General features: G+C 51.2%; 1 protein-coding gene across 24 annotated transcripts in view; it reads left to right on the forward strand.

The window, feature by feature from the left end:
- The first annotated feature begins 726 nt into the window (after window positions 1–726).
- Window positions 727–26,132, forward strand: part of CAMK2G (calcium/calmodulin dependent protein kinase II gamma) — a 109,389-nt gene continuing 83,983 nt past the window's right edge. For 13 of the 24 annotated variants that reach the window (XM_068689426.1, XM_068689427.1, XM_068689432.1 and 10 more), the window contains exons 1-2: window positions 1,339–1,394; window positions 2,762–2,856. In XM_068689426.1, coding sequence (XP_068545527.1) covers window positions 1,354–1,394; window positions 2,762–2,856 — 136 coding nt within the window. In that variant the 5' untranslated portion in view covers window positions 1,339–1,353. Of the gene's footprint in view, window positions 1,037–1,338; window positions 1,395–2,761; window positions 2,857–26,132 lie in introns of those variants that run through there. The other 11 variants (XM_068689448.1, XM_068689451.1, XM_068689445.1 and 8 more) reach the window with 4 other exon arrangements.

Raw genomic sequence — 26,132 nt, forward strand, 5'->3', positions numbered from 1 at the left:
ACACGGTACTTTTCATCTGCAGATCAGTTTAATGCTGCTCCTGGCTTACGGCACGCTCATCTGCCCCTGCCCGGAACAGAGCCTGCGCTCCGGGGCGCAGCGGAGGCCGGAGCCGTCCTTCCCTCTCGCCTGGCTCAGCGGCTGCCCTATATAAACCTGCACATTAAGCACATTTGGCGAGCGTTCAGACCCAGCCGGGCTCGCTCGAACGAGAGGCGAAAACAAAGTTGCTCGGGAAGGCGCCGCGGGCAGCACTGCCGGGCGCTGCGCCCCGGGGGCTGCTCGGCTCCCTGCCGCGGCTGCGGGCTGCAGCTTTGGGGCTGCCCCCGTGTGTCCCGCTGCCCTCCCCACCCCGCTCCGGCCGCTCCCCGGGCCTCGACCTTTGGTTTCCCCTTCCCCTGGGGGCTAAGGGCGGCCTGGGGCTGCCCGGCGCTGCCTTCCTCCCTCTCCTCCTCCTCCTCCTCCTCCTCCTCCCTGCAGCAGGGAGCAGCACCCCTGCCCTGCCGCTGCATGCAGGAAGTTTCCCGGCCGCGGGCCCCCCAAGGCTGTGCGAGGAGGGGGCTGCCCCCGGGCCCCCCCCCAGCCCCGCTCCCCCGGGCCGGGCGGTGCCGCCCCGGAGCGCCCCCGGCGGCCACACCCCGGGGCCGGGGCCGGGGCCGGGGCCGGGGCCGGGGCCGAGAGGGGCGGAGGGAAGGGAAGGGAAGGGAGGGAAGGAGGGGGCCGGCGCGGGGTGTCTCCGAGCCAGTTCTCGCGGTGCTGGCCAGGCTCAGCCTCCTTCCCCTCCCCGGCGAGCGGTGACTGTGCACGGCGGAGCGGGGAGCGCCCAGCCGGCAGCGGGGGGAGCCCGCGGCGCCCCGCACGGCCGGCAGGGACAGGGGCCGCCGAGCGGCGGGCACGGCACGGCTCGGCACGGCCCGGCTCGGCCGCCCTGCCCCATGCCCCAGCGGCGCTGAGCCTCCCGCAGCCCGAACATGGCCACCACGGCAACGTGCACCCGCTTCACCGACGAGTACCAGCTCTACGAGGAGCTCGGCAAGTACGGAGCCCGCTGCGCGCCCCGCCGCCCGCCCGGCCCCGGGGCCGTGTCCCGGCTGCAGGAGGACGAGGAGGAGGAGGAGGAAGGGGATGAGCCGCCGAGCTCCGCTCCTGCTCCCCGAGCCCCCCGGCTGCAGGGGAAGGTGTCCCCGCAGCCTGCCCCGGCTGCGCGCTCCTGTTGCAGCCCGGGACTTCCTCTCTTTCCCCTCGCCCTCCCCGGGCCCGGCTGCCCCCTTCTCCTCCCCTTACTGCCTCTCCCCTCCGCCGCACGGTGCCCTTCCCTTCGGCCGGGACGCGGTACTCGGTTGCCGCTCCGCGATGCTTCGGTCCCCACTTCCTCGTCCCTGTGAAAGGACCAGGTGCTGCTGCACAGCGCTTCGCCCTCCCTCCGCCCTCCCTTCCTCCCTCCGCACTTGTCTCTGCATTGGCAGAGCCGCTGCGCCCTAGGACGGGGCTCTGCAGGGGGACCCGGTGGGGCAGCAGAGCAGCGCAGCGGCCGCCAGGGTGGGATTACGGGGACGGTGCCTCCCTGGGTGCTGCTGCTGCTCCCCCCCCTTCCTGCACCAAGCACCGGGCTCTGCTGCATCTCCGCTCCCCGGTGTCCCCATCCGTCCCCACGCTGCCGCAGCTGTGTGTCGCCAAGCCCGGGCCCCGTGCTCTCGGCGCCGCTTGTTGGTTTGTAGGCAGAGGTTGAGGAAGGGGAGAGAAAGGCAGGACTCCGCAGTGCCGGGAGGGCTGGAGCTATTGCAGGCGGTCTGTAGGGCGAGCTGTCTTCTGGGGCCCGTGAGCAGCTTCAGTGCCCGTTCCTCACGGTGTCACTACGTGCGTTTGTCCATGGACGTGGGCTCACGTTCCTGTTGTAAAAGAACTTGCAGTTTTCTGCCGGCTTTCTTTTATTTGTCCTTTTCCCCATTCCAAACCTTTCCTGTAAAGCCAGTTGTTACTCTTTTTCCCACCTTTTTTTTTTTTTTTTTTCCCTGTTCTTTTTAAAGAAGGGACCGCTTTCAAGCACTCATCTGTTTAATCCTGTAGATTTTGAGTCCCTATCTTTTCACCTTGGTCTCTGTTGTATTATCTCTTTTTTTCCTCACAGAAATCCTTCTTCCCTCTCTCTCAGACCTCTTCTCCGAGTGGCTCTTTGGAGTAGTTGTAATAATATCAATAGTTCCAGCTTGAGAAAATGTACGAAGCCTCGTAGCTTCCTACTCACTTCATTACTAGGTACATGCTTATCCCCATTTTGCAAGTGGGTAGACAGCTGTAAGAGTAGTAACTTCTGCCAAGTGTTGCAGGGATTTTGTGGCAGAGCTAGCGCTTGAACATGGGCGAGATGAGTCCGAGTTGTCTGATGTACCCGCGGGGGATGCTGTCTTTGGGAGATGGACTCACAGCTGGTGTTTGCGGCGTCGTTCTGGGCTGCTTGTCTTCTGTTCATCTGTCCCCTCGTGTTCTGTCTCTGTGCCCGTATGATCCCCTCCCTGTTCCCGCTGGTCTGTCCGTGAGGGGGCTTGCGGGGGCTTCAGGTGGGCGTTGGAGTACTGCATATATGAGGGTTTATTTGCTGAACAGGCAGCATGCACTGTCCATCGGATTCCCGTGTGTCATTTCCCTCCTCTGTATGTCTTCTGTGCTGTCCTTAATCTAGTCCATTCTGGGGATAGAAACTGCTGCTGTTGCATTCTTATTTTCAGTTTCATAGCGCCTATCCTCTTTATTTTTCTTTTAGGGGAGCCTTCTCTGTCGTCCGCAGATGTGTAAAGAAAAATTCGTCACAGGAATATGCTGCAAAAATCATCAACACCAAAAAGCTGTCAGCCAGAGGTTAGTGTCTAAATCTACTCTTGTTCTTTTTATTAATAGAAAATGCTTTGCTGCAGTTGAAGCTGTAATAAGTTTAAGGGATCTGGAGTTGTTTGTCTGGGTCACTGTTTGTTTCTTACAAAGCAATTGAGTTATGTGGCAAATACCAGATTAAAAGGAGGTTAGCATAGGAGGATAGAAAAATTCCTGTGTCTGGAAGTGGGTACTCTGTGAAGTCACGTTGTCTTTTCTTTTGGGGATCTTTCTCCTGCAAGCTGAGCTAGAGGTAGGTTTATAGCAAGCTTATCTTGGTGTGTGTGTGTTCTGATCATTCGAGATACAGACAAGTGTTCTGGAGTGATTTTGTTGAATGCTTTTTCTACATAGGAGATCTGTCTTACCTGAACAGATGTGTGGTTTTGTTGGTTGTTTTTTTTTTCTTTCTTTATGAATGCTACGCACCTTGCTCCTGTCATGTTGTAGTTAAATGTGGTGGGTTTGGGAATTAACGAGTTTGCCTTCAAAGGCAGAATTTGGCTGGCTGGGTAAATGCCAATTTTTTCTTGCAAATTTGACTTCTCAGTGAAGTAAAACAAGCACTGCTTGCTTTCCTCAATGCCGGGGTTTCCTAAAGCTGAAAAAGCTGACTGTATTTTTAAGAAGAGAGAAAAAATCTTAACTTTTTCCCCAAGCTGTTGGACCTCTGATTTCTGGGGACGTGCGTATGCGCAAAGGGTACTGTATACTCTAATGTGTAGGGAGTGTGTGTCTTCGAGTGCAGAGGGAATCCTTTGCAGGGGTTAAAATTGCTTTGGGGCTAGCCAGCCTAATGGAGAAAATGAGAGAAATCAAATTGCAGTAAAAGATGCTGAAAGCAGAGTGCAACAAGTTGAGATGCCAGAGGAGACTATTTCTAGAAGGTTGTGGTCCTTAGAGGCCTTTCAGATTTGACAAAATTGATGTGTTAGGCCTTGTCTGCCTTGCTAGCTGAATAGATGGATTATCAGGGGGGTTGGCTGAGAAATGAAAATAAGGCAGGAGGAGGAGGCAAGTGATCTTTATAAATGGTATAGAAGTGGAGAATATTTTGCTCGATCCCTACAAAAGAAGAAAAATAGGATATGCCTTCTCCCTCTTGCCAGAATATGAAATGTGATGATGAGTATAAGATGGCTTGGAGAATGGTGAAAAATTTTTGTTTACTCTATTTACATGGAGAAATAGCGTCAGGAGTAGAGGGTGCTGTGATGAGAGAGCTGATTTTTTTCCCACCCCTCGTCCCTGTGACTCGTGGAGGTACAAATATGTGACAGTCTTCGGTGTGTCGCCTGAATGAAGTCATGTTGGGATCCAGCCGGTGTAGCTGTGGATCGTTTAGGAAGTAGCAGCAGATCCCATGTGCATTGGTGTCCCCTTCCTGGTCAGGTGAAGCCACTACTGTCGTAGGTGGGATATCCCATCTTTTGAGCTCAGAATTAATTCAACTTGGTCTGGGAGAGGTTTAGGGGGTGGTTTTGCTTTGTTGGTGGCTTGATAAACTGATTGCCAAGTAGAAGCTGTTTTCCTGCAAAGGAGGTGATGTTGAAATTAACTCTGGAGATAAGAGAACTGTGGAAGGATGCAGGTTTAATAGAGTTGAAACAATTCAGAAACATACTAGCACAAACCCAAAAGTAGCAGAACTGATTGAGAAAACTTGTGTTTGAGCACCCAAAGAGTTACAGAGGGAGCACTACATAGATCCTGATTGTTTTTTTGTGGTAAGTTGATAACAGTTTTATGATCCAGGAAGTAGGAAAAGTAAGTGTGGATGAATACAGAATGTTTTGATCTACTACTTGCTTTCTATATCTCATACCTTCCTGTAAATGAAATACGTTGAGGATGCTAATCTGGTCCTCAGCTTCTTAACTTGGGGCAGTTGGCAATGATTTCTTTAGGAAGGTATTGGTTAGTTAGAGTGCAGGTGTGGAGGGAGCCAAGAAATGAACTGGATGTTTCTGGTAATACAGAAGAATGTCAGAAACAAGAAGTAATTGATCAGGTTTCCTTCAAGTCTAAGTGAGGAGTAAAGAATCTGTTTACAATGAGAAGTGGCTGGTGATTTCAGGTGAATGTATGGTTTCCTCACTTACTCCAGCTGTGCTCACTGATCCCACAAGAGGTTACTACAAGAAGGAACCCAATGCTTTGATGGCAACTTAGTGAGTTCACCTTGGAGTAGGGCTTTAAAGGACTGATGGAAAAATGCGTGCTGTTTGGACGTTGCAGCTGTAAATCAGTGATTAGAGAGATTCGATTCAGCAGCCTGAAAATGAAAGTCTCGAGGACTGGCATTTTAGAAAGCTGTCTGCCACGGGGAGAATTACAGCGTTAATTCTGCAGTACCCTGGCTATACGTCGCCTGATGCTTCCTTTCCCAGAGCTGGCACCTCTCCCTGGGGAGGCTCTGCCTGGCAGGACACACGCACGGGGCTCCCTGCGTGCCCAGCCTGTCTGCTGCGTGCCTTAACCCACCCCCCGACCTGCCTCCCACAGAAGGGTTTTCTCCTGGGTTTGGCCATGGTGCCAGAATATTCCCTCGTGTGGGGGGACACTGTCCCTCTGCAACTTGGGCACAAAATCATAGATTTAGCAATGCCTTCTCTAGCAAAAACTGAACCTACTTGACGTAGTAACTGCTGCTCCAAGAGCCAGAGCCTTGCTGCTGCTGAGGAGTACGGCCCGTTGTGGCCTCGTGGAAGCGTTGCTACTGCCGTGCTTCCCTTGATCGTCCAGGGAAATGGTAACAAAGCCTCCATCTCCTTTCACAGTACTTGTTACCTTTAGTTTTCAAGGCTCTTGGTGAAGAAATAATAGCGGGCTGGGAAATGCTGAATAGCTTGGTGCATGTAGCTGAAAAGGAGGAAGAGGAACACTTGAGGATGAATTGTGTGTATTTGGAGGACTCTGTATTACCTGGCATGTTTGTCACTGTTCCCTCAAAGCAGTGAGGAGCTGAAGAGGCTTGGTGTTGTTACAGGGCTTGTGCCTGAAAGATAGAAGGATGAATGCAGTGCCACTCTCTGTGAAGGGTGGTTCTAACAACTTCAGTCTAGTAAAATCTTTTGTAAGGTAGGAAAACACGAAGTCAGATGTTGAGAGGAGAATCTCTCATTTCTTTTTTGTCAATGATTTTCGGATGTCTGTTCTCTCTTTTATTAAATCATGTTAATCAGAGCTGGTCTAGATTAAAATTCATACTTGGGCTTTAATGAAGTATTTGATATTATTCCTACTGTGTTGATGCTTCAGACTGTCTGGTGAAGAGTATGCCAAGAACTTTAACAGTAAATAGGGGCCAAATGCTTGTGGAAAGGGAGAGGAAGCAGACTTTACCTTAGTCAGCATTCAATTGACGTATAAGAGCAGTGGTTATTACACATGGGGGAAATACAATGCCGCAGTCATCTGAAATTCCTGCGGGACTGAACGCCCGGGCTTTCACCAGAGCTGTGGGCAGACACAAGTAGTATTGGTAATTTTTTGGAAGTTTTGAGAATGAAAATCTGTAGCAAACAAAGCTTCAGTTTGTGGGCAGCAATGAACTTCAGATCAACTAAGGGTACTTGCAATGGTCAAAAAAAGGATGAAGAGAGGAGCAGTAGCTTCAGTAGCAGCTGGGAAATGTCTGGAATCTGACTCTCCAGTATTAGTGTCTTGGGTATGGAGGAAGTTTCTTGGGGTTGGTGATGGAAAGCCCAGTTATCACTCACCTTGAGAGCAAGCGTCCTGAATGTATTTCATGGGATTGTCCTGCACTGGAAGGATGTAGGCAGAGTTCTCTCCTGTGATAATTCCTAGGATGATGTTTATACCAAAATGCACGTAGTGAGCCTACAGCAGTTGTAGGGCGACAGCATTTGTGGCCCCTTTTTGTGGGAAGTGGGGGGAGAATTCTTGGTGTGTTACCTCAATTGTTAAATTTTCTTCACTGCTAAAAATCTGTCTTTCAACTCCTGGAAGTGATGCCTTTTGAAGAAAAAATTAAAAGCAGCTGCTCTGGAAGTTAGACCTCTTCCCTGTTTTCTCCCTGCTGTGTCTTTGCTCTTGCCTGTGGAATAAAGGGGTGGAATCTCGCCCTGCTTTAAGTCTTTACAAATTTGTAAGTGAGATCAAAATTTGCAGTCTACTCAGTTATTTTTTGTTGTTCCTCTAGGAGATTATGTGGATTGTGGGAGGAGCAGGGAATTACTTCTGTATATCAAATCTCACCAGGAAAAAGCGCTCTTTACAGTTTTAATTCAGCCTTTTTTTTTTTTTTTTTTTTTTCCCATGCAGCTCTCTTGTCCTAGTCTTTCAGATCCAGAGTGGTTGTTGACCTGGGCTTTGTAGTGTGTTTTGTTGGAGATGTCAGTGGTGGCTTCCCTGGCTGCTGAAACACTGAGCTTGCTGCTGCAAAGAAAGTTGAGCGACATCAGTTGCCAGCCTCTGCTTTGATGTGCTCTGTAGATGCTCTTGCCTGCGTTGGGGTTAGGACTCCGGGGCTGCTCCTGTGACCAGCAGCTTTCAAGCCCCTGTGGCCATAGCCCGGCCGGCTGAAGGCAGCACGCAACACTGCTGCACTGCAGCCTGCCATGCCGGCTCCGTGCGGCAGAGCGGGGGGCCCGGCACGGTGATCACGGGCAGCCCGAGCACAAATCACAACTCGGGTGCAAGTGCCCTGCGAGAGGTGTCCTCTGGCTGTGCCTGTTTGTAGGTTGGGGACAAATGCCCTTTCTTGCAGAGGGCAGCAAATGAAGCTATGTCCTCTCGGCTGTACTTGCTGAGCAGCCAAATCAGGTCTGGTCATTCGGCGTGGGAGGGGAGCTGCCCTTCCTACAGGGCGCCTTAGACCGAGCAGGGAGTGCTTCGCTGTGCCCCTGCTCCTCCTCCTCTTCCTCCTGCAAGCAGGCTGGGGGATGCTGTGCTTGGGGAGCACGTAGCAGAGGAGCTGCTGTGATGGATGGAGATTTTTGTGGAGGTGCCTCCTGTGATGGGGGCTGTGTGAAGCTGGGGACAAGGGGCAGAGCGCTGCTGAGAGGGGTGCCAAGGGGTGATCGCTGTGTCAGGGGGACGCACGGAGAGCAGGCGGCCAAACTGCTGTGCTGGGAGCCGCAGTACACATGCGTGGGGCGGCAGGCTGGCAGCGGGGAGGAGGGGGCTGCCGTGCTGCTGTCGTAAGCTGCAGCCCTGGACCTCCCCCTGCAGCGAGCGGCACTGCCTGGGAGAGGAGAGGGGCTCAGGCAGCAGGCGCTGGGGAACGTTTCCCTCGAGGCATGCTTGGAGAACAGGAGGGACCCTGACCTTGGGCTGGAAACGGGGGGATGCTGGGGGTCTGTCTGCCTGGCTCCTCGCCTGCCCCAGCGTGGCAAACGGTGTGGGAGAGCACCCGGGCTTTTGCTGGGGCTCGCTGTGGCCAGAAGCTGGCTTCCTCCCTCTGTGGATTTCAGTGATGGCTGGGGTTACCCCAGGTTGCCTCTCAGTTTACGCTGTATATTTTATAAAGGAGCTGGAACAGAGCAGACAGGATTTCAGCTCGTGTCTGTCTTCTGTGTGGTCACATTGAGTATTAAATTTCCAGCATTAACAATGAGGAGGGGGGGCAGCGGGCACCCAGATTGGGCAGGAGCTCCTAGAGCCGCAGCGAGGTTGGGGAAAGGGGCTTGGCGAGAGAGTCAGGTTTCTTGTTTTCCCAATATAACCTGGATTTGCGTGAGGCAGAGAAGTGATTAGACTAAGTCCTGCACGTGTCCCGAAGCCCTCGGCTCTAGGGCATTTATCCTGCTCAGCGAGCCATGATGGAAATATTTCCAGGTGTCCTGTGAGTGAAGAGCAGGGCGCTGAAGCACCGGAGGAATTTGGGGCAGGGAGAGCTGCCTGAATCCCTTGTAAGCAGGGTCCAGTGCAAGAGATGGTTGTTGTTATTGCCTTTGGAGTGTAGCATGGAAATCTCACAGCCTCCCCGAATCCTTCTCCGGGCAGTGCTAAAATGATCGCCACCAGAGAGGACCCATCCATGGATCATAAAGAAATTGCTGCTTTTTTATCCCCTGCATCTCCACAAAATGGCAGGCTATTTACCCAGCTGTTTTCAAGAGAGGACTGTGACAACCATGTCCATTGCAGTCCCATGAACAATTATTTTTGACCCTGTGAATTGGGTGAACACCATCTTTAAAAGGGAGGCTTGCTCATATAGCATGGAATCTCTCTCCACTCTGCCACCTTTGAGCACCATCTGTTTGTCTTGCTACCCTTAAAATCCAGGCATCACTCCCCTTTAGTTAATACCTACGTGTCACCTGTTTTGGAGTTCCAGATGTGGTAGCTTTTTTTCCCTCCTTTCCTCTGTTCTTGAAACCTCCAAGTTTTCACCAAGATGCCAGGCTTTACCAAAACCCATGTTAATTTGCCAGTGTCAGAGAAATTGGGAGTATTTCACTTGGCCATATTCACCTCTAGCAGTCCGTAGAGCCGCAGTCTTGAGAAGCAGAGGTGGGTGCAGGCATGGTGGTTGCTTTCTGGTGAGCTAATAGGTACTGAATTCTGAGGTGTCACAGGATTTTTTTTAATGTATGGAGGAAACATCAAACTGTAACATCAACAACTGTTGTTGCTGCTGACCCTTAGGGCAATAAGCTTAATGCTCCAAAACATGGGGTCCTGCGAGCTAGGCTGCCAGCAGGTTCCTTTTATTTACCTTCTTAAATTTACTGTCTATTTAAATGTCACTATGTGCTGCTGCTACGGCTGCCCAAGCCTTGTGGTGTGGCTGCCTACAGGATTTGTGGAGAAGAGTGGCAGGATGCTACTTGAAGAAGTGGGCTGGCAGCATCTTAGAAATCAACATTCACGCCACTGAGGGTAGCTGAAGATCAGTGGGATGCAGGTTTAGCCTTCTGGGGAAAGGGAGTTGTAAGTTTCGGATTCTCAGTAACTTTTTCAACTTGTTCTCTCCAGTTCTCTTTTTGTTTGTGTCTCAATTTTCCACTTTCTTTGAATGATCAGTTTGCTGACAGAGATCAATTAACGGTAGTTCTAGGGATCCATGAGGCTTTGATTGGAGACACGCTGTCAGTGATGCTGCTTTCTCCTCGTCCTTCCCTCCCAGCTGGTACTGCAGGATCCCGGTCACTCTCAGTTTTTAGATCAGCGGACGGGGGAAGCTGCTGGCTGCTGTAAGTGGCGAGTTCCTGGCACATCCGAGGGTAGCTGAGGGGTGTCAGCAGGGCTGGTTGCTGCACCTCGCCTATTCAGCACGGGGTCAGGAGAGGAGGAGACGTGTGCCTTTGCTCCGTGTGTCGGAGGCTGTCTCGCTCTGTTCTGGCAGAGGCAGGGGGAGAATTCCCCGTCCGTGAGACGAGTTGAGTAAATGCGATGACCTTTCCGAGAACGCGCGCGTGTGTGTGGATGTGATACCGTGCTCTCAGCACTTTCGCGTTAGGTTCCTGAGCATGAGTTACATCACCCTCTGGAGTGCTGACTCGCTGCTCTGCTGCTTCCATCCCAAGCTCCCACCTTGAGCTCGCTGCCTTCCAGGCACCGGCTGCCGCGGGCTGTCCTATCTGCCCCGTGGCTGGGGATGCTGGGACGAGGCCGGGTTCGTGTCATGCTCCTGAGAAAGGGGCTGGCCAACCTCTTCTCTTGCTGGAAGCCAGAGGTGCTTTGGCTGCTAAACACACACTCCTTTTTGCTGGGGTAGCTTCTCCTTTGGAAATGCTATTGTGGATGGGAATCTGTCAGAGGCCCAGAAATTGCGCTGAGAGGGAGCAGGCGTTGTGGGAACGAAGACGAAGTTAATTTGAAAGAAAAACAAAAACAATGCAAATGCATCTCTGGGGAAGGAAGGTGCCCGCAAAGATGAGGCTGGGAGCGGGCAGAGCCCTCGGCAGGCCCGCGGAGCCGGGCGCTCTGTGGCAGCCAGGCCTGGGAGCGGCAGCGCGCCTGCTGGGGCAGAGCTGCTGCCGGATCTCTGGGGGCTGTTGCCATGATGACAGTGGCAAACAGGGACTGAAAAATTCACCAGATGCATGTGAGCCAAAGGATTAAACTTTCTCATAGGAGGGGAGGGAGGGGAGGAGGGCGGGTGATGAAGTATTAACGAAGGACAGCATCCTGGTGAGAAATACCAGGCTCGCTGCCCTCAAGCCGACGAGATGGCAGGGAGGGGACGAGCGCTGACACTGCTCCTGCAGTCCCTGCCCCTGAGCGTGCAGCTGAACTCTGGGTAACGCTACTCGGACAGATTCCCTCATTGAAGTGGGTGTGAACACATCCTGCTTTACTGGGTGAATTGGCAGGATTTGCATTATTTTGGCAGATGAAAAGTAAGAAGTGGGAAAAGTCTTTTTTTTTTTTTTTTTTTTTTTATCAGCCTTTTTTCGCGTTCCCTTGCACTAGCTTTGTTTGCCTACCTCGTGCCCGGAGCTTTTCCGCGGCAGGGTTGGTGCAAGTCATCGGGTTTTGTTGTTGCTTGCAGGTTTCAGGCTATTGAACATGAAGCCTGCACGAGTGGTATTGGAAATGCAAGGCTGCTGTCACCGAAAGCGTGTGGTGCAAAAGCATGTCAGCACGGTCAGTGCCGTGCTCTTGACGCTACACGCTGGCTTGTCCGCGCTGTGTGACCACTGTACGGACTGGTCCTGCCCATGTCAGGGTTGGCTGAGGAGCAAGGAGCTGGTAATGGGGGTGTCTGTCCACGGCTCCCAAAATCTCAGTGCCCCGTGGCTCAGAAGGTGGTACCGCGTGATAGGTGGCAGTACTGCCAATTAGCGGGGTGCCTTGCTGCAGTCTGCTTTGGGAGAGACCGACCTGGTCTTGCTCCATGAACCTCTGGTCAACAATACTCTTACAAGCCTAAAATGTTTGCCTGCAGCATTGCAGTAATTAAAGCTAGTTTCTCTCCAGAAAGGCTTTTTCAGCTTACCTTAAAATGCTTGCTTATGAAAGAAGAAATTATTTTTTATCAAAATTAATTGTATGGGTCTTGCCCACTAGCCCAAGTGTCAGTGGGTTTTTGAAGCCCTTTTGAATTAGGGCTGTGAGAGAGCAAGGATGTAAGGCTCCCAAAGGCCTGTGGAAGGGATGCTTTGCCCTTCCCTCGCTAGCAGTTCTCTTGCAGGCTTGTGACTTAGCTGGGTAGGCTGCAGCTTGCGTGGTGCTGGAGCTCAGCATCTGGAGGGGCTTTGTCTTCTGCACCACCTCCAGCGGGCCAGCTGGGAAGTGACAGCCGTGAGGAGAGAGCTGTCATTTCTTGGTGATGAAGACAAGGCTCCTTTGAAGGGTGGGCTTTTCTCAGTCCCCGGGGAGCAGTGAGAGAAGAAGGAGAAGAGTGAGAGAAGGAGAAGTGCATACGGTAGCTCAGAGGGTGAGTTTCACTGCAACTTCTCTCTCGAAGCAGATAATTTCCTGAAACTGTTGCTTTGCTCCAAGTGTGCCGGGTGTCCCGGAGCAGTGTGCTTGGTCTTGCTTCTGTGTGGGGGTCTCCCAGCAGAATACAGCCAGCGTGGGAAGCTCCTGCTGCCCTGGGAGGTGTGTGGGACTTGGTGGAGTGCTCGCTGCTGGGGGCCTGGTGTCATATACCTGCCTTGAAATGTGACTTCCCAGGGGACAGCCCCTTCCTCTGGGCCGCCCGCATTAGATGCACATGTGAAATAGCATGGGTGCCCTGGAAGCTCTTGCAGGGAAGCCAGCCTGTTAGACCTCGTCTTGTATTGGTCCCCAGCGCCTGCCAAATATACTTAGCATTTCTACTGTAGTGGTGCAGCTGCCATTCTGAAAATGTGTACGTGTCTCTTTTTTTTCCACTCCCCTTGTATCGAAGCGTATAACATTTCATGGGTGGTGGGCCAAGAGATCACCCAGGATGGCTGGAGAAAAAATAGATGTGGAAGAAGGAAGCTGTCTCCGGTGCCCCGTAACCCAGAGGGACTTGCTGGAGGGCTCTTGGAGGCTGATGCCGAGTCCAGCCCGGTGATGCCAAGCAGGACTTCCTCCTGCTCTTTGCCCAAAGAGGTGGTATGCTGTTAAGTTTTATTTTGCCTGCCTCGGGGCCTTTCCATGTAAGCTCTGGGTATCAAATGTCCCCTGTTGCGATTGTGTCGGAGAGATTACGCGTGTTAAAGCTGCACGGCTTTGGTTTAGAGCTAGTGCCAGAGCAGAGAGAGCTGGTGCGTGATGGATGTGCTTCTTCAGTGCAAGTCCAAGTAGTGATTCATAGATCTTGTGTTACTTTAAATATTCCTCATTTTTGGACTGCAGCATTGAAAAGTGGCTTCCAGCTCTGCCCATCTTTGTCTGATTTGACCGGCATCTGGGATGGATTTGGCCAACTCTGCAGATTAGGATATTGTGTTGCGCCTACTGCTTGTTAGGAAGTTGCCCAGTTTACAATTTTCAGTGTTGCCTGATGAGTGCTGAGCAATGATCCACCCCCTCGCTGCGTCTGCATTAGTCTCGCACTTAGCACGGTTGAGGAAGAGCAGCGAAGCGTTGGTCAGCGCCTCTGCGTGTGGAGGCACTCCCACGGCAGCAGCCTGGGAGCCAAGCTCTCGGTGCACTTGTCTTCTCCAGACAGTCGAGTTCAGCATCAGGGATGAAAAAAGAGGAACGAGGTAGTTTGCTATTTTGATAACCATTATCAAATACTGCTGACAAGTGCTGGTGACTCTGGCTGCTGCTGGCAGTTCGTGTTCCTGCAGAGCTGGTTCCCCAGCTCTGAGCAAGCGCGTTGTGCCTCCTTAACTCTTTGTGGCTGTGGATGCCTGGCTTCCTCAGGAGGCCTGAAGCACAGCTATAAAAACTTTCCCTCCCACCACCCTACAAATGATCAAGAAGTTTCTTGGCTTTCACAGGCTTTGCAGCCTGCTCTCCTCCCTGGTGAAATGTAAGTGTTAACAGTGGAAGTTTTTCTCATGAAAAACACATGAAAATCCTTCTCCGTATTGGAAACAGAACTTGTGAAATTACCTTATCTGAAGGGGCACTGGGGGATGAAATGGGAGCAAGGAAGTATGCAGCTCCATTGAGCCCGAGGAATTTACATTCTCCCTCCTGCATCCCTGAATTCCTGGATCCTGCATTGCAGTGACTGGGTGCTGCTGAGACCTGCTGCCCTCGGCTGCCAACCAGCTGCAGTCGGACTGGCACTGAGCGAGCTGCTCCATCCAAAGGCACCAGCACCCAATGTGGTCAGGTGGTGGGAGAAGAAAAGAGCTCCTGGCCAGAACTGAGCTCCCTCAGTGGGGTTTCCCTTTGCTAAGCTGTATGCTTTCGGACCCTCTGTGTTGCAGGATGGAGGCAGAGGGGCTGGAGCTCCTACGCAGCTCTCAGTCACCCTCTGGAGAGGGCACCCGTGTGGCTGGAGCGGCTCCGTGCCCCCTGTCTCCGTCACGGCATGTCCACTTTAAGAGGGTTCATCTGCAATGCAGCTGTTAGCAGGGAAGTTGTGTAAATCAAGAGGCAGTGAGCGCAGGCGAGCCCGCTGCCTGCAGTTGTGGCTGGGTCCTCCTCACAGCCCAGGGAAAGTTGCTGAGAAAGGCTTGCAGGAGGAGGAAGGGGCGGCAGCAGCACGGTGCAGATGTAGGGGCCCCTCCTGCTCGTGTCCCTGCCTGTTCAGGGGCTGGAAAAGGTGAACAAGCACAATGGGCAGCAGCCCCGGAACTGGAAAATCCTGTCGTGCTTTTTGCCTCCTTGCTCCCTTGCCATGGAGCCTAACCAGGTGTTTGCTTAGGGCTGATCCTGTCAGAGGGCTTTATTGCACACTCCCTTCTCACACAGGATGTCCTGTTACCCTTCGGAGCCGGTGAGTTCTGCACGTGACTCCGCAAGGCTCAGGGGCCTGGCAGCCACGGCTGTGCTGCTCTGCTCTCCTCCGCTCGCTGCCCACCTGCGGGGATGCTGTGCTGCTGCCCCTGGCAGGCTGAGCAACCCGCTGGGAGGACGAGGAAGAGCAGGGCCAAGTGCTGCGGTAGCCCTGCTGCAAGAGGGTCAGACGTGTGTTGGGGGTTGCAGCCCCTCAGGCTCATCGTGGGGTTTTGAGCACGTGGTGAGGAGCAAGGGGCTTGCTCTTCTGCTCCTCCCCTGGCCCCGGGCTTCCCCAGCGTGCAAAGGCCCTGTGGAGAGAGCCTGGGGAATGCCTGTGAGGTTGCCTGCGGCTCCCTGGCCATGAATTTCTGAGGATGTTCTTGTGGATCAAGTCCTCTGTGGTTTCTGCAGCGAGGTGGCCAGGAAGCAGGGTGTCTTCACAGCGACCTCCCCGGAGCCCCATGGGCCAGAGCTGGGCAGTGCCCCTGGCCCCATCCTCGAAGGCAGCAGAAGATCCCTGCTGCTTCTAATGCCAGTGCTTCACAGCCAAGGCTCCCTCTTTTGCTGCGCTTAAAATCTGGGTGGATTTTGCCATGGCTTTCTGCTTGGGTTCCTTAATTTCCACCTGGGAAAGCAACTCCAGCCGTTGGTGATGCGGGAGAAATAGCTGTACAACTCGCCACCTGCTTTTTCTCCTCTTTGTTTCCCCTCTCTGCTGTTTGGACATTCATTGTCCCTGTTGTAATAACTGAATTGTGCTAACCATGCATAAGCAATGTGCCCTCCCCTTTTGCCGGGGGACTGGCTGACTTGTTGTAAGAAGTTATTTTTAGGGTTTGCTTCCTGGGATATTCTACCCGTGGCCAGTTATGGTGATGAAAATGTCACTGAGACGTATAAAGGACTCCCAGCTCATTGCTGGCATGCCTGCTCTTTCTGTTGTAAGGGTGCTCGTGGGGGAGAGGAGTCCCCCCGCACAGCATCACCTGCGGCCAGGGCACAGCCCCAGCGGCCCTGCAGCGTGGCTCCCTGTGAAAAGCACACTGAGCGCCCGCGGTAAGGGGGTCGTGTTGCTACTGAGTTGACCCAGAAAAAAAAAAAGGGAAAAAATTAAAAAGAGAGAGCACAAAAAGGCTCGCCTTGGATGCACTGGAGTTTCTCTGTTTTTTTTTTACTTTATTTTGGACAGAGGGATGTCAGTGCTGCAGAGCCATGTGTGACTGCACAGGGCTGACCCTAACAGGCAGTTTGCTCCTTGTACAGCTGTATTAGGTTGCACTGGGGCACTGCCAAATGCCTGGCTGGGACCAGAGGAGATGTGTGCTTTTTCCTCTGAAGCACCTCTCCCACCTCCCGCCCCAGGCCTGCTGCTCCAGCACCTGTAGGCAGTGGGTTTTATGGCAGCTCCCAGCAGCTGGCAGAGCCGGGCACGTTACAGCGCCCAGCCCGAGCTGACAACTGTGCCATGGCTGCACAAGGGCTGGGGGATGCCGCTCCCTGACAAAGTGGCGCCTGTCAAGTTAGTGGAGCTTAGAAACAGGTTTGTGTGTTGTTTTTTTTAGGCGATCCTTACGTTTAAACTTGCTTTACCCAGTGGCAACTTCTTCTGTTAAAAAGTCTTCTTGTTATCCCGTTCCTGGTCAGCAGCTGGAAGTACCTGTGCACGTTGTGCGTGCAGGGACAGGTTTCCGGACTCCTCAGGAGCCACAGGCAGCTTTCTTTTTATCCCCCCCCCAATGTTCCTGACTGCTGGGTGGGCTTACTGACACGAGGTGCATTTTGCCCTTTGGTACAGGTGTCTGGGGGCTCAGCAATGCATGATACTGGTGTGGCACAGGGGTGCATTTCAAGTTCTCTCTTGCTCAGGTTTCCTGGTAGCCTGTTCTGTAGTTACAGCTTTCTCTGCTGAATTTAAAATTATCCTAGTATCGGGAAGGGAACTTAGTCTGAAAATAGATGGCTTGGCTTTTTTCTTTAATTATTCTAATCCGCTGAGATGCAGTTTTTCTTCTTGCTGTCAGAGGAGCCTGTTGGACAGGTGTTGTCTCGTCTGGAGAGGAGTCACTCAGCGCTTGGGTGCGGAGCCGCTCAGCTATGCCTTCAAGAAGGCTTTGTGTTTAGTTGGCTCCTCTAGCTCCTGTCCCTCCAGTACCAAACCAGGCAGCATTTCCAGCATCCCTCCCTCTCCCCACTGGTTGGAAAGGCTGAAAGGGAAGCGATGGGTGCCGGCTTGCAGTCCTGCAGACACAGGCCCCACTATGTCTCATGCAGTGAGGGAGAAGGCTTTCTGCTTAATGCTCATGGTAGGAGCATGCAGACATGCTCCTCTGCACTACTAGGGAAGTGTTCCTGAAACTTTTTTTGTTTCTTTTACCATGTACCCCCAGTCTTGCTCTGCTGTTCCCCTCAGCATTGACCTCATGAGTCAGTAGCTGTCATTGAGTGATTTGTGATCTGACACCCTCTTCCTCCCCGTCCCACTGTTGGGCAGGCAACTCTTAGCACTGGGTTGCACTTGGAAAAACTGAGGGTGACGCAGAATTTAAGGTGCTTTCCAGAGCACTTGACAATAAGCTATGACGAGTTAGGAAAAGAGTCCAAGTCTTATTCTTTGCTGTAGCAGTGATACAAAGAGCAGAGGTAGAAAATGGACTGTGGGCATTTGGGAGGAAACAATGTGAACTGAAACATACAGTGTGAAGAGGAGTTGTCATGGAGTCTGCTGGGTATTGGAATAAAGTTTGTGCATGTTCCCTGTGCTACTTTTCCCTCTGCTCTGCCTATTGTTCATGGAACACATGCTGATGTATGTTGTGTCAGGCAGGCCATGCCAGTGAGCTTGGATTCGCCACCACTCTGTTATTTTTCCAGGTGAGAAGAGTCAGTTTGGAAGCCAGAGGCAATTGCATTTTGTACAGGAGACTTTTACAGGTGCCAGTAGACTGAACGTGTTTGTGAAGACCAAACAGAAAAGTCAGAGAAAGCACTGAGGCAGAGAGCTGTGTCCTTGTGACTGCATTGGTGCCAGCTGCGGGAGCTGGGGCGGTAACTTTTGTGCTGGGTTGCTCTCTGAAAGGGTAGAAGGAAGATGGCAAAAGTGAGAAGGTGGAGCCCAGGGATCCAGAGGAGTTGCATTACCCATAAATGTACAACTTGTACATGAAATCAGCAGCTGTACCTGAGAGAAAATAACATCAGTCTTAGGATGAGAATTCAGATAAACGCTCAAATTGGCTTCGATTCAGGATCTAAGTCATTGAGGCAGTTGCGAAAACATAGATCATGGGATGCTGTTCCCCTTCCCTACTCACCGTGTCCCTAGCTAAGAAATCAGTCTGTGCAATGGTTTCCTGCCTCCCGGAGAACTTGTAAACATTTGAGCTAATGTATGGTTGAGGCATTTGAAGTCTTTCCAAAAGAAACAGCTGTGGATGTACAAGGTATACTGCTGCAAGCCCTCCTGATCATATGATAATGTCAAGCTGGTATGAAGTCTTCAAGAGTGGAACATCCTTTGCCACCCAGGGAGGAATAAAATCTTGGATGGGTTTAAGAAGATTACTGTTAGCTCGTCAGCAGGAATAATTAGAAGTTATGGGACAGAGCTGATGAGCTGTCATTAATTGAAAACTGGTTCAGGGTAGGGAATAAAAAGTGGGAGGGAGTGACCGGAAAGCCATTCTGTGCTTCATAGTGCGTGTGCCAGGGATAATGCCCTCTTTTCCAACAGCAGGACTTGAGTTTTCTTCAGAAGGCAGTTAGCAGGCATGCTGCAGAGGTGTGGGGAGGAGTATCCATGTGGGGGGAGCCGAGGGACAAGGAAAATCCTAGGGAGGGCTGGAATGTGATAAAGGTTAATTAAAGCGTGCTGCAAAAACTAGTTAGATATTTGTGTGTGCCCTTTCTGTAATAAGAGACAAATTTGGTTATGCAACAAATTGAAAATTTATCTTTTCAATAATTCATTTCAAACTTGCTGCCTTGAGACACATATCACAGATTGGAAAAAAGGATGAGGATCTTGTGTGTAATTAAAGTCAGCATATGTGGAGAGGAATTCTTTTTAGGAAGGGAAGGGCTTAAGGACTTATTTCTTCAGGTTATTTGTGTTTGGCACTGGGAGATAAATCCCTTTTCCCCTTTATGTGAGGTGACTGGGACAGCCCTGAAACACAGCTCCCTGCCTCTGGTATTTGCAGTTGCTCTGTCCCCAGCTTCAGAGCCGAAGACAAGATTTCCCCTGTCTCCAGCCTCCCTCTGGAGACGTCCCCTCTCCTGGCACTGCAGCGCAGGAGAGCGCAAGGTGAGAGAAGGGGTGCGGGTTTGACTCCAGCACTGACAGCGATCTCTCCCACAGCTTGATAGGAAAACAAGAAAATCAAGAAGGACATCCAGTCAGCAGCAGCCCTTTTTCAGTCGATCTTTTCTGCCATCTGGCTGTCCTAACACTCCAGCCTGTTGTAGGCTGAAATGTTTTTGCTCTACCTGAGAGAGCAGGCTCCAGCCACAGTCGGTCAGGGAATGGGAGACAAAACGAGCTGGTGACCTGGCACTGAATGTATATTAAACGCAACAGCTCACAGCGCTGACCATTGCGGTTCGACTTTGTCTGCTTTTTGAAATGGTTTTTGTCCTTGCTTGCATCTTAGCTCTTTTCTGCATCCTTAGCATGTTAGTGCAACGTAATGCTACCAAGGGCTGCTGCTGCTGTGCGCACCCACGCTAGCACTATTGCATGTAACCTCTTAGCCTCCAGGTTACAAGGTACTTTTCTGTGGGATAGTAGTGTGTATGTTTGGTTTTTAATTTATTTTTAGTCCTGTGGGCTGCTGCATGTGGCGAGTGCTTGGAAAGAACTTTTGCTCTGGAGCTGTGAACATCGTGCTGCTTCTCAGGGGTGTTACGCTGGTCGCCCCGTAAACAGGGCTTCTGCTCAGGACTAGATGTAAGCCGTACTTGAATGGAAAGCATGAGGAGTAAAACTTCACACCTTCTCTGTGGCAAATGATGCTACAGGTAATTAGCTGATTCAGTGCACCAGGCTCAGGAATGCAGGCTGTGCAAGGAACTGGGAGCCCCGGTGATTCTGCGGGTTCTGTGGAGCAAGCTGAAGCATGGGAACAAATTGGGCAGGGCCCTCTCTGGCTTTGCGGGTGGGTTTGAACTCCTGTCCAGGCTGCGTGCCAGCAAGGAGCGTGCCAGCTCCTGTGCTCAGCCGCTCTGCAGCTCCGGGGGAGTGGAAGGCAGCTCGGCCAGCCTCCCCTTCCCTTCCAGGAGCACACTGAGGATTTCAGCTCAAGTTCGCTATCCTGAGTCTGGCTCTTTGGACAGGGGGATACTTACTGGTTTGCTTGTTCGTTCTAGTTGCCTGTGTGCCTGTAATTTAAGGATGTGGTTGCATATCAGAGGTAAAGATCTGTGTAAGTCCACAAAGCATTTGCTGACCCCCAGTAGCTGTTAGAGTTTGTCTCAAGCAAAAAAGAGTTGTTTTATTTTTTTTGCAGTTCTCGTGTTACAAAATGAAGTGGTGTTCATTTTTAAGTCCCCAGGTGTACCTTAATTGCAAAGCGGAGATCTTAAAGCCATCCTTCTCTTAAACTATCAGCTCATTTGGAGTAACTGAGAACCCAAATGAAGGGCGAATAGTGCTTGGTTTTGAATTATTGGTGTTGATGGAAAGGCAAGCCGTTTCCTTCCCTCCTGCCCTTGCCACAATAAAGGTATTGCTGTTGTGCGATGTAAACTGCATTTAGTAATGGTCTTGTGCTTAAGAGCTTCTTGTTAATGAGGCCTATTAACAATAATGAAAAATGGCAGCCTTAAAGTGCAGAGCTAGTCAGAAAAATGATTGCCCGAGAATGACGGGATGGCTGCGTACTCTTTCTTGGCTTATTTAATTTAGAGGGTGGGGGAGGAGCGCCGTCTCGGCTCTGAAACTAATTATTCTCCTACAAATGTGCCCGCGATCTGCAGCTCCCATGGGGGACTTGTGGGGCTGGGGCTCCTCGAGGAGCCGAGCCTGGCGTGCTCTGGCCTTCGCCTTCCCCAGCCTTGGCAGGGCTGGCAGCAGCAAACCCGGCTTCTCGCCTTAGGAAGGAGCAGATCTGACTCAGCACCATGGAGTTGTTGTGTGGAGTAGGAAAGTGATGTTTTCACATAATTATTCATGGGGCTGTGTTTGTGTTTTAGTGCGTTGCCACCTCCACATCATGTGCTGTTTTAGTTGGGAAGGATGTGCATTGCTTTGCAGCGCGTGAATAATTCTGCTTAAGGAAACAGGAGGACTGGCAGCAACTATATTGGATTAAAAATACAAAACAAGTCCCCACCACATTCCTGCGTAGGAACTGATATGAGAAGACTGCGTGGATGATGCCTTACTGCTTATTCATATGAATAATCATTACAGGGCAAGTCTGGAGAAGTGGAAGCTCCCTTTATCTGTTTGCCTTAGCATCCTCCCACTCTGTGCTATAGCCACACGTCCACGCTAATAATTTCCTTTTGAGATAGGACAGCCTGTCATGCCACGCTGCAGGCTTGGAATAGCTTCCCCTAATATGGGACCAGCTTGTCCATCCTCATTGAAAAGGATTTCTCCGCTTGTTCTCTTAAGCTTCTGTTTGTGCTGTGTTCTCCTTAAGAAACAGGAGGATTGGGATTTATAGGGATTGTGTATCTTGGGAGCATTTTCATGCAGTGCAAGGGTTTTATGGCGGAGGAGGGATTGTTTCATATGAAGGGGATATTTCTTCGCCCATTTTGGAGGCAGCATGGTTTGCTGGAGAAGGTTGGAGAGAGAGATATGCTTTCTTCCCTCTATCCCCTGGCTGCCACCTTGCTCTAAGGGTATCAGGCCCTTCAGCGTTTTAATTGGACTTCATCTTCTGGTGAGACACCCTTAAGGCCTCTTACCTACCCTCTGTGGCAGGACCATGTGCCTGGAGCCTGGTGGTCCTCACTGGGCAGCTTGGTGCAGGTTCCTCCGTCTCCTTTTTGCAGGGTCTGCTCCCCAAGCAGCCTTTTCTGGGCTGTCACAAAAGCATCTCACACCACCTTGCCCTTGTCTCTAGCAGCCTCATCATCCACGTGGAGGTAGAGAGTCTGGGGGGGCTGGTGTAACTTTTTGGGGTGCGTTACCTGCTCGCACACTTGCCCTTGGCAGGAGATGGGGTTGGCATGGTTGCTGCAAAGCACCCCAACCCTACCGTGGGCACTGCTGAGCTCTCCGCAGGAGACCCTCACCCGCTTGAAAGGAAGCTGGGGCCGTTCACACAGGGGAAGGGGAAACCGGAGGCATGCGGGAGCGCTGGCGAGCAGCCTGGCTTAGACCGGAGCCAAGGACGGTGCGCGCTGAGGAGCGGCGAGGCCACGAGCTCGTGCAGCGGAAGCGGGGCTGGCGCCCAGCGCAGGAAGTGGCGGGGAGCGGGCTGCTGGCGGGGCAGTCCGAGCGCTGCTGCCGAGGGGAGGGAAGTTCGCTCTGGGTGCAAAACCCCTGGTGGGCTGGCAGCCAGAAACACTCGGCGATGCCAGGTTTGCGGCCGTGCTGCTCGGCTGGGTTTTCTTTTCCAGGTCTTGCTGCTGCTGTAGGGTGCTGCAAGGCCAAGGTTGGGGAGTTGGACCCAGAACTGCAGGAGGTGCCGTGCTCTGTTCACTCAGCCTGCTGCATTGGCAAAGGTGGGGGTTCTTACTGAGAAATCAACCTTGTGAAGGCTCCCCCAGGCTGCAGTGTGCTCTAACACAGCATTAATACAAGGAGGGGAAAAGGCAGTTGCAAAACTGAACCTGATGCTGTGAGCATGTGCTTCAGCTCAGGCCTTGCGAATATCACTCACTCTTCAGTCTCCTCAGCTTCTGTTTTAGAGGTGGGTACACTGAGCATCCATGCTCCTGCTGGGTGTAATTTACCTTGGCATATCCAGTGTTGCTGAACATCCAGTCTGTGGGTACCCCTCGCAATGAGGTATGGCATCGTGTGTTTGGTAATCACATCAGTGGGGTGGTGGCACTGCCAGCTGGCATAGGCAACACTGATTCTGCTATTTCTTAAAGTGTTTTGCAAAGCCATCTTTTGGGTGTAGAACTGAAGTATTACTTCTCAAATTTTATTTTACATGTGTTATGCCTACAGCGCCTAGATAAATGTTGTTTTTTTTCCTCTGCCTGTTCATTCAGTGCTGCAGCCCCGAGTTGTATTACTCACACTCCTGACTTGACGGTGTTGGCCGGTGCAGAAGGAAGGCTTTTACGTCTGTGAATCCTTCACTAAGGGATGATGTCTTTTGCAGTAGCTGCCACTTCATCTCCTTTTTCTCTCTCTTACCGTGGCTCTTGAAAAGTGTGTAGAAAAGCCTGGGGAAGACATGGCAGGGTATGGCAAACGGTGTCTTACGAGATGCCTGGAACATCTTTTGACCAGAATGGGTCAATAAGAGCATAAATGGCTGGGTGCCGCTTCAAGATGCCTTTCAAGTGTGGATGTCAGCCCTTTGAGTAGCTTGTGTTGAAGAGGAGGTACCATTTATAGGAAAAAAGTGCCCTTTGTTGGAAGTGCCTGTATCAAATGGGCATCTGAGGCAGTATTAGCCTCTCCCTTGCAAGAGGGTGGTGGATGGTGAGATACCTGTTGTTTGATTCTGACTTACTCACAGCTTGTGTGGCAATAAGCAAGTAATTGCATTCAGCTGGTTGTTCAGCCTTGGTGTTACACTTGGACAGACAAACCCTCTTCTTTTTTCTTCCCTTTTCGTATCTCCATTCCCTTTTCAGAAGTAGCCGAAGTCTAACCAAAGCATGTCAGATTGTTGGGCAGGCAGCAGCTATGGAAAGCAGAGCGATGTTGGGCCTTAAAGTGGACCATTTGGAGCTTCTGACTGTGTTTCTGCAAAACAGTGCATTCTCCCTTTTGTGCTACTGGTTCTATTCAGCTAAATTAATTACCATTAAAAGCACTTGAAAATGCAGTGCCGTAGGGTGTGGGAAATGCTAGGTGTTCTTGCAGCCTGTACTAGCAATCTGGACCTCTGTTATCTGAAGGGCATTTCAAGTCATTTTTTGATGCTTAGTCATAACTTGTCTATGTGCTGTTGTGCATTTACTGTATGATAAACGGTGACTTCGCCAATTTACAGGCAAAGTGGAAGTCTTTTTACCGTAGCACGTGTAAAATATTTGCTAATAAGCTATCAAGGCTTTGGTGGTTCCAATGTGTACTGAGGTAGATGATTAGAAATAGCTTAATGATGCCCTCAGAGCTTTACTAACCAGAATCTTATGAACTAAATCAGGAGCAAATATTTTATCTGTGTAATAAGATCTCATATGCTGAGGGCTCTCGAAGCAAACGTCCCGAGGTGACTGCGCTAACAGGACCCCTGAATTGCAGTCCGGGGGTGGGGAATCACGGACCAAGGGTGTTTCTCAAGTTGGAGTTGAGCCTGAGGGTTTCTATGGCCTGACTTGGACATGAGGCAGTCAGCGTGTTGGGAATATGATGCTTCAGCATAAAATCAGGAGAAATAATAGAACTTCCTTTTCTGTTGTTGCTCTTTTAATAGTGTGAGAAACTAAGGGAATCAGCTGGGCTTAACTTCCACTGATGAACACAGGAAGATGCAAAATAAATATCTGGGGTCTCTACTAGGCTATATTTCTGCCCAAATATGACTCATTGTTTCTTTTCCAAATTATGTTCCTGAGAGCATTTGATCACCACAGAGCCACAAACTGATTTTGCCCAGTGGTTAAGACTCAAGAATGCATCTTAGTATCACGAAGGCACGTCCCTGAAGACAGCCTCTCAGAACAGCTGCCTTGGACAGGGTGAAACAGATTGGAGCTTGGCAGGAAGCAGGCAGCACTGCAGAAATACCTTGGAGCTGCAGCTCTTGAGTTTTCTGAGAGGCACTGCCCTCTTCTTCCCATGGTCTGTCCCAGCTCCTTCTACATGGAGAACCTGCTCGTTTGGGAAAATAAAACCACCCCCTCCAAACTCTGGCTGAGTCTTTCCTTGTTAATTTGGATGCTCTTCCTTTCTGGATTGAATGCTTGCAATGCCTTCACTGTGCTGCTGATCAGAGAGGCCAAACCTGGTCTGTGTTAGTCCATGGTACTGCAGGCTGCCTCCAGCGTGATGCTGGCAGTGCTTCCTGCCAGCCTGGGGTCTTGCTCTGGTCTCCTGGATCTCTCTTCTCAAACTCTTGCCTGCCATATCTACTGTGGCAGTGTGAGCATTGCCTTCCCCAGACCTGTCTTCACTTTCTGTGTTCCTCTGGTGCCATCTCTGCAATTTTTTTCTTTGTGGAGTTACCATACTGTGTAGTAAATAAGTCCTTTCCTTAAGCAGACAGTAATGTGTTTTTCTAGATCTGCTACTCACTATGTTTTCGTACCCTTAAAGCTTCCATTAATTTTCATCACGGAGCCAAGTGTACCATCATTTGAATACTCAAATCGTTCTCAATGTGTGGTCTCCATTCTGTCCTTGTACGGCAAACTGGGAGCCTTAACAGTCTCCACTTTCAACTTCAGATCACACAAATTTTTCTGTGCTCCTGCCTGCCGACTTCCTTGCCAGCTAGAGCAGGAGAGGGAGTTGCTGTGTGTGATCACAGACGCAGGAGGGGATGCTGCTCGCTGCGTCTGGGAGTTGGTGTACTCTGGTTTTGGCTATGCCTCTTAAAGAGCGGTAGCAGCCTGGTGGGTATGAGGCACTGGCTGTTTTTCTCCCTGGTGAGCTCCTCGGTTCTGCGTGTCCATAGCCAGCTGTATAATTGCTTTTTGGGAACTCGGCGTGTTTCACTAGCTGCTGAACAGCCAGTCTCTCAAGCAGTGCTGTCTCAATAGCCGCATCGTATTTGTGTTGTTATAATCCAGGTCTCCTGGCATTACATTATTGAGTTTTGCTTCTTTCTTTAGGTGTGGGATCTCTAGGGTTGCTCGAGTTGCAGTCCTGGCTGTACTGCTGACTCCTTGAGATTTTCAAATAGATTGGCTTTATTTTCACTTTTCTTTTTAATCTGCAAACTTGGATATTTTTCTTCACTGTGTGATGAGGGGATGGTAAAGATCCATCTTCATTCTGTTCCTATAAAAACGATGACCTCTTACCAGAATGCCAGGAGTTACAAAGGGAGAAAGCTGAGGGAGCTCTGAACAGCCGTCTCTTGTGATGAATCGAAAATTAGAGGCAGGTTACTTCAGTCAGAAGACGAGAACATCATATGGGCTGACATAAGCCTCTTGTGGGCACTAATTATTGAAGTGTTGTAGCGAGGATAGTGAAGTCACACTGTAGCTGCCTGAGCAGTTGTAGCCAGTGAGAGCCACGTGCTGCTGCTGAAAGCAGCCGCCTTTCTCCTGGCCATTTGTTCCCTCCTCGCACTAGCACAAATTCTTTATATAGTTCCATGGTGAACCAGGTTAATGATGGATCAGTTCAGCTCTCCACTTCAGTGCTCTGCTGCACAAAT

Source organism: Anas acuta, chromosome 7 (assembly GCF_963932015.1).
Source record: "Anas acuta chromosome 7, bAnaAcu1.1, whole genome shotgun sequence".
NCBI lineage: Eukaryota > Metazoa > Chordata > Aves > Anseriformes > Anatidae > Anas > Anas acuta.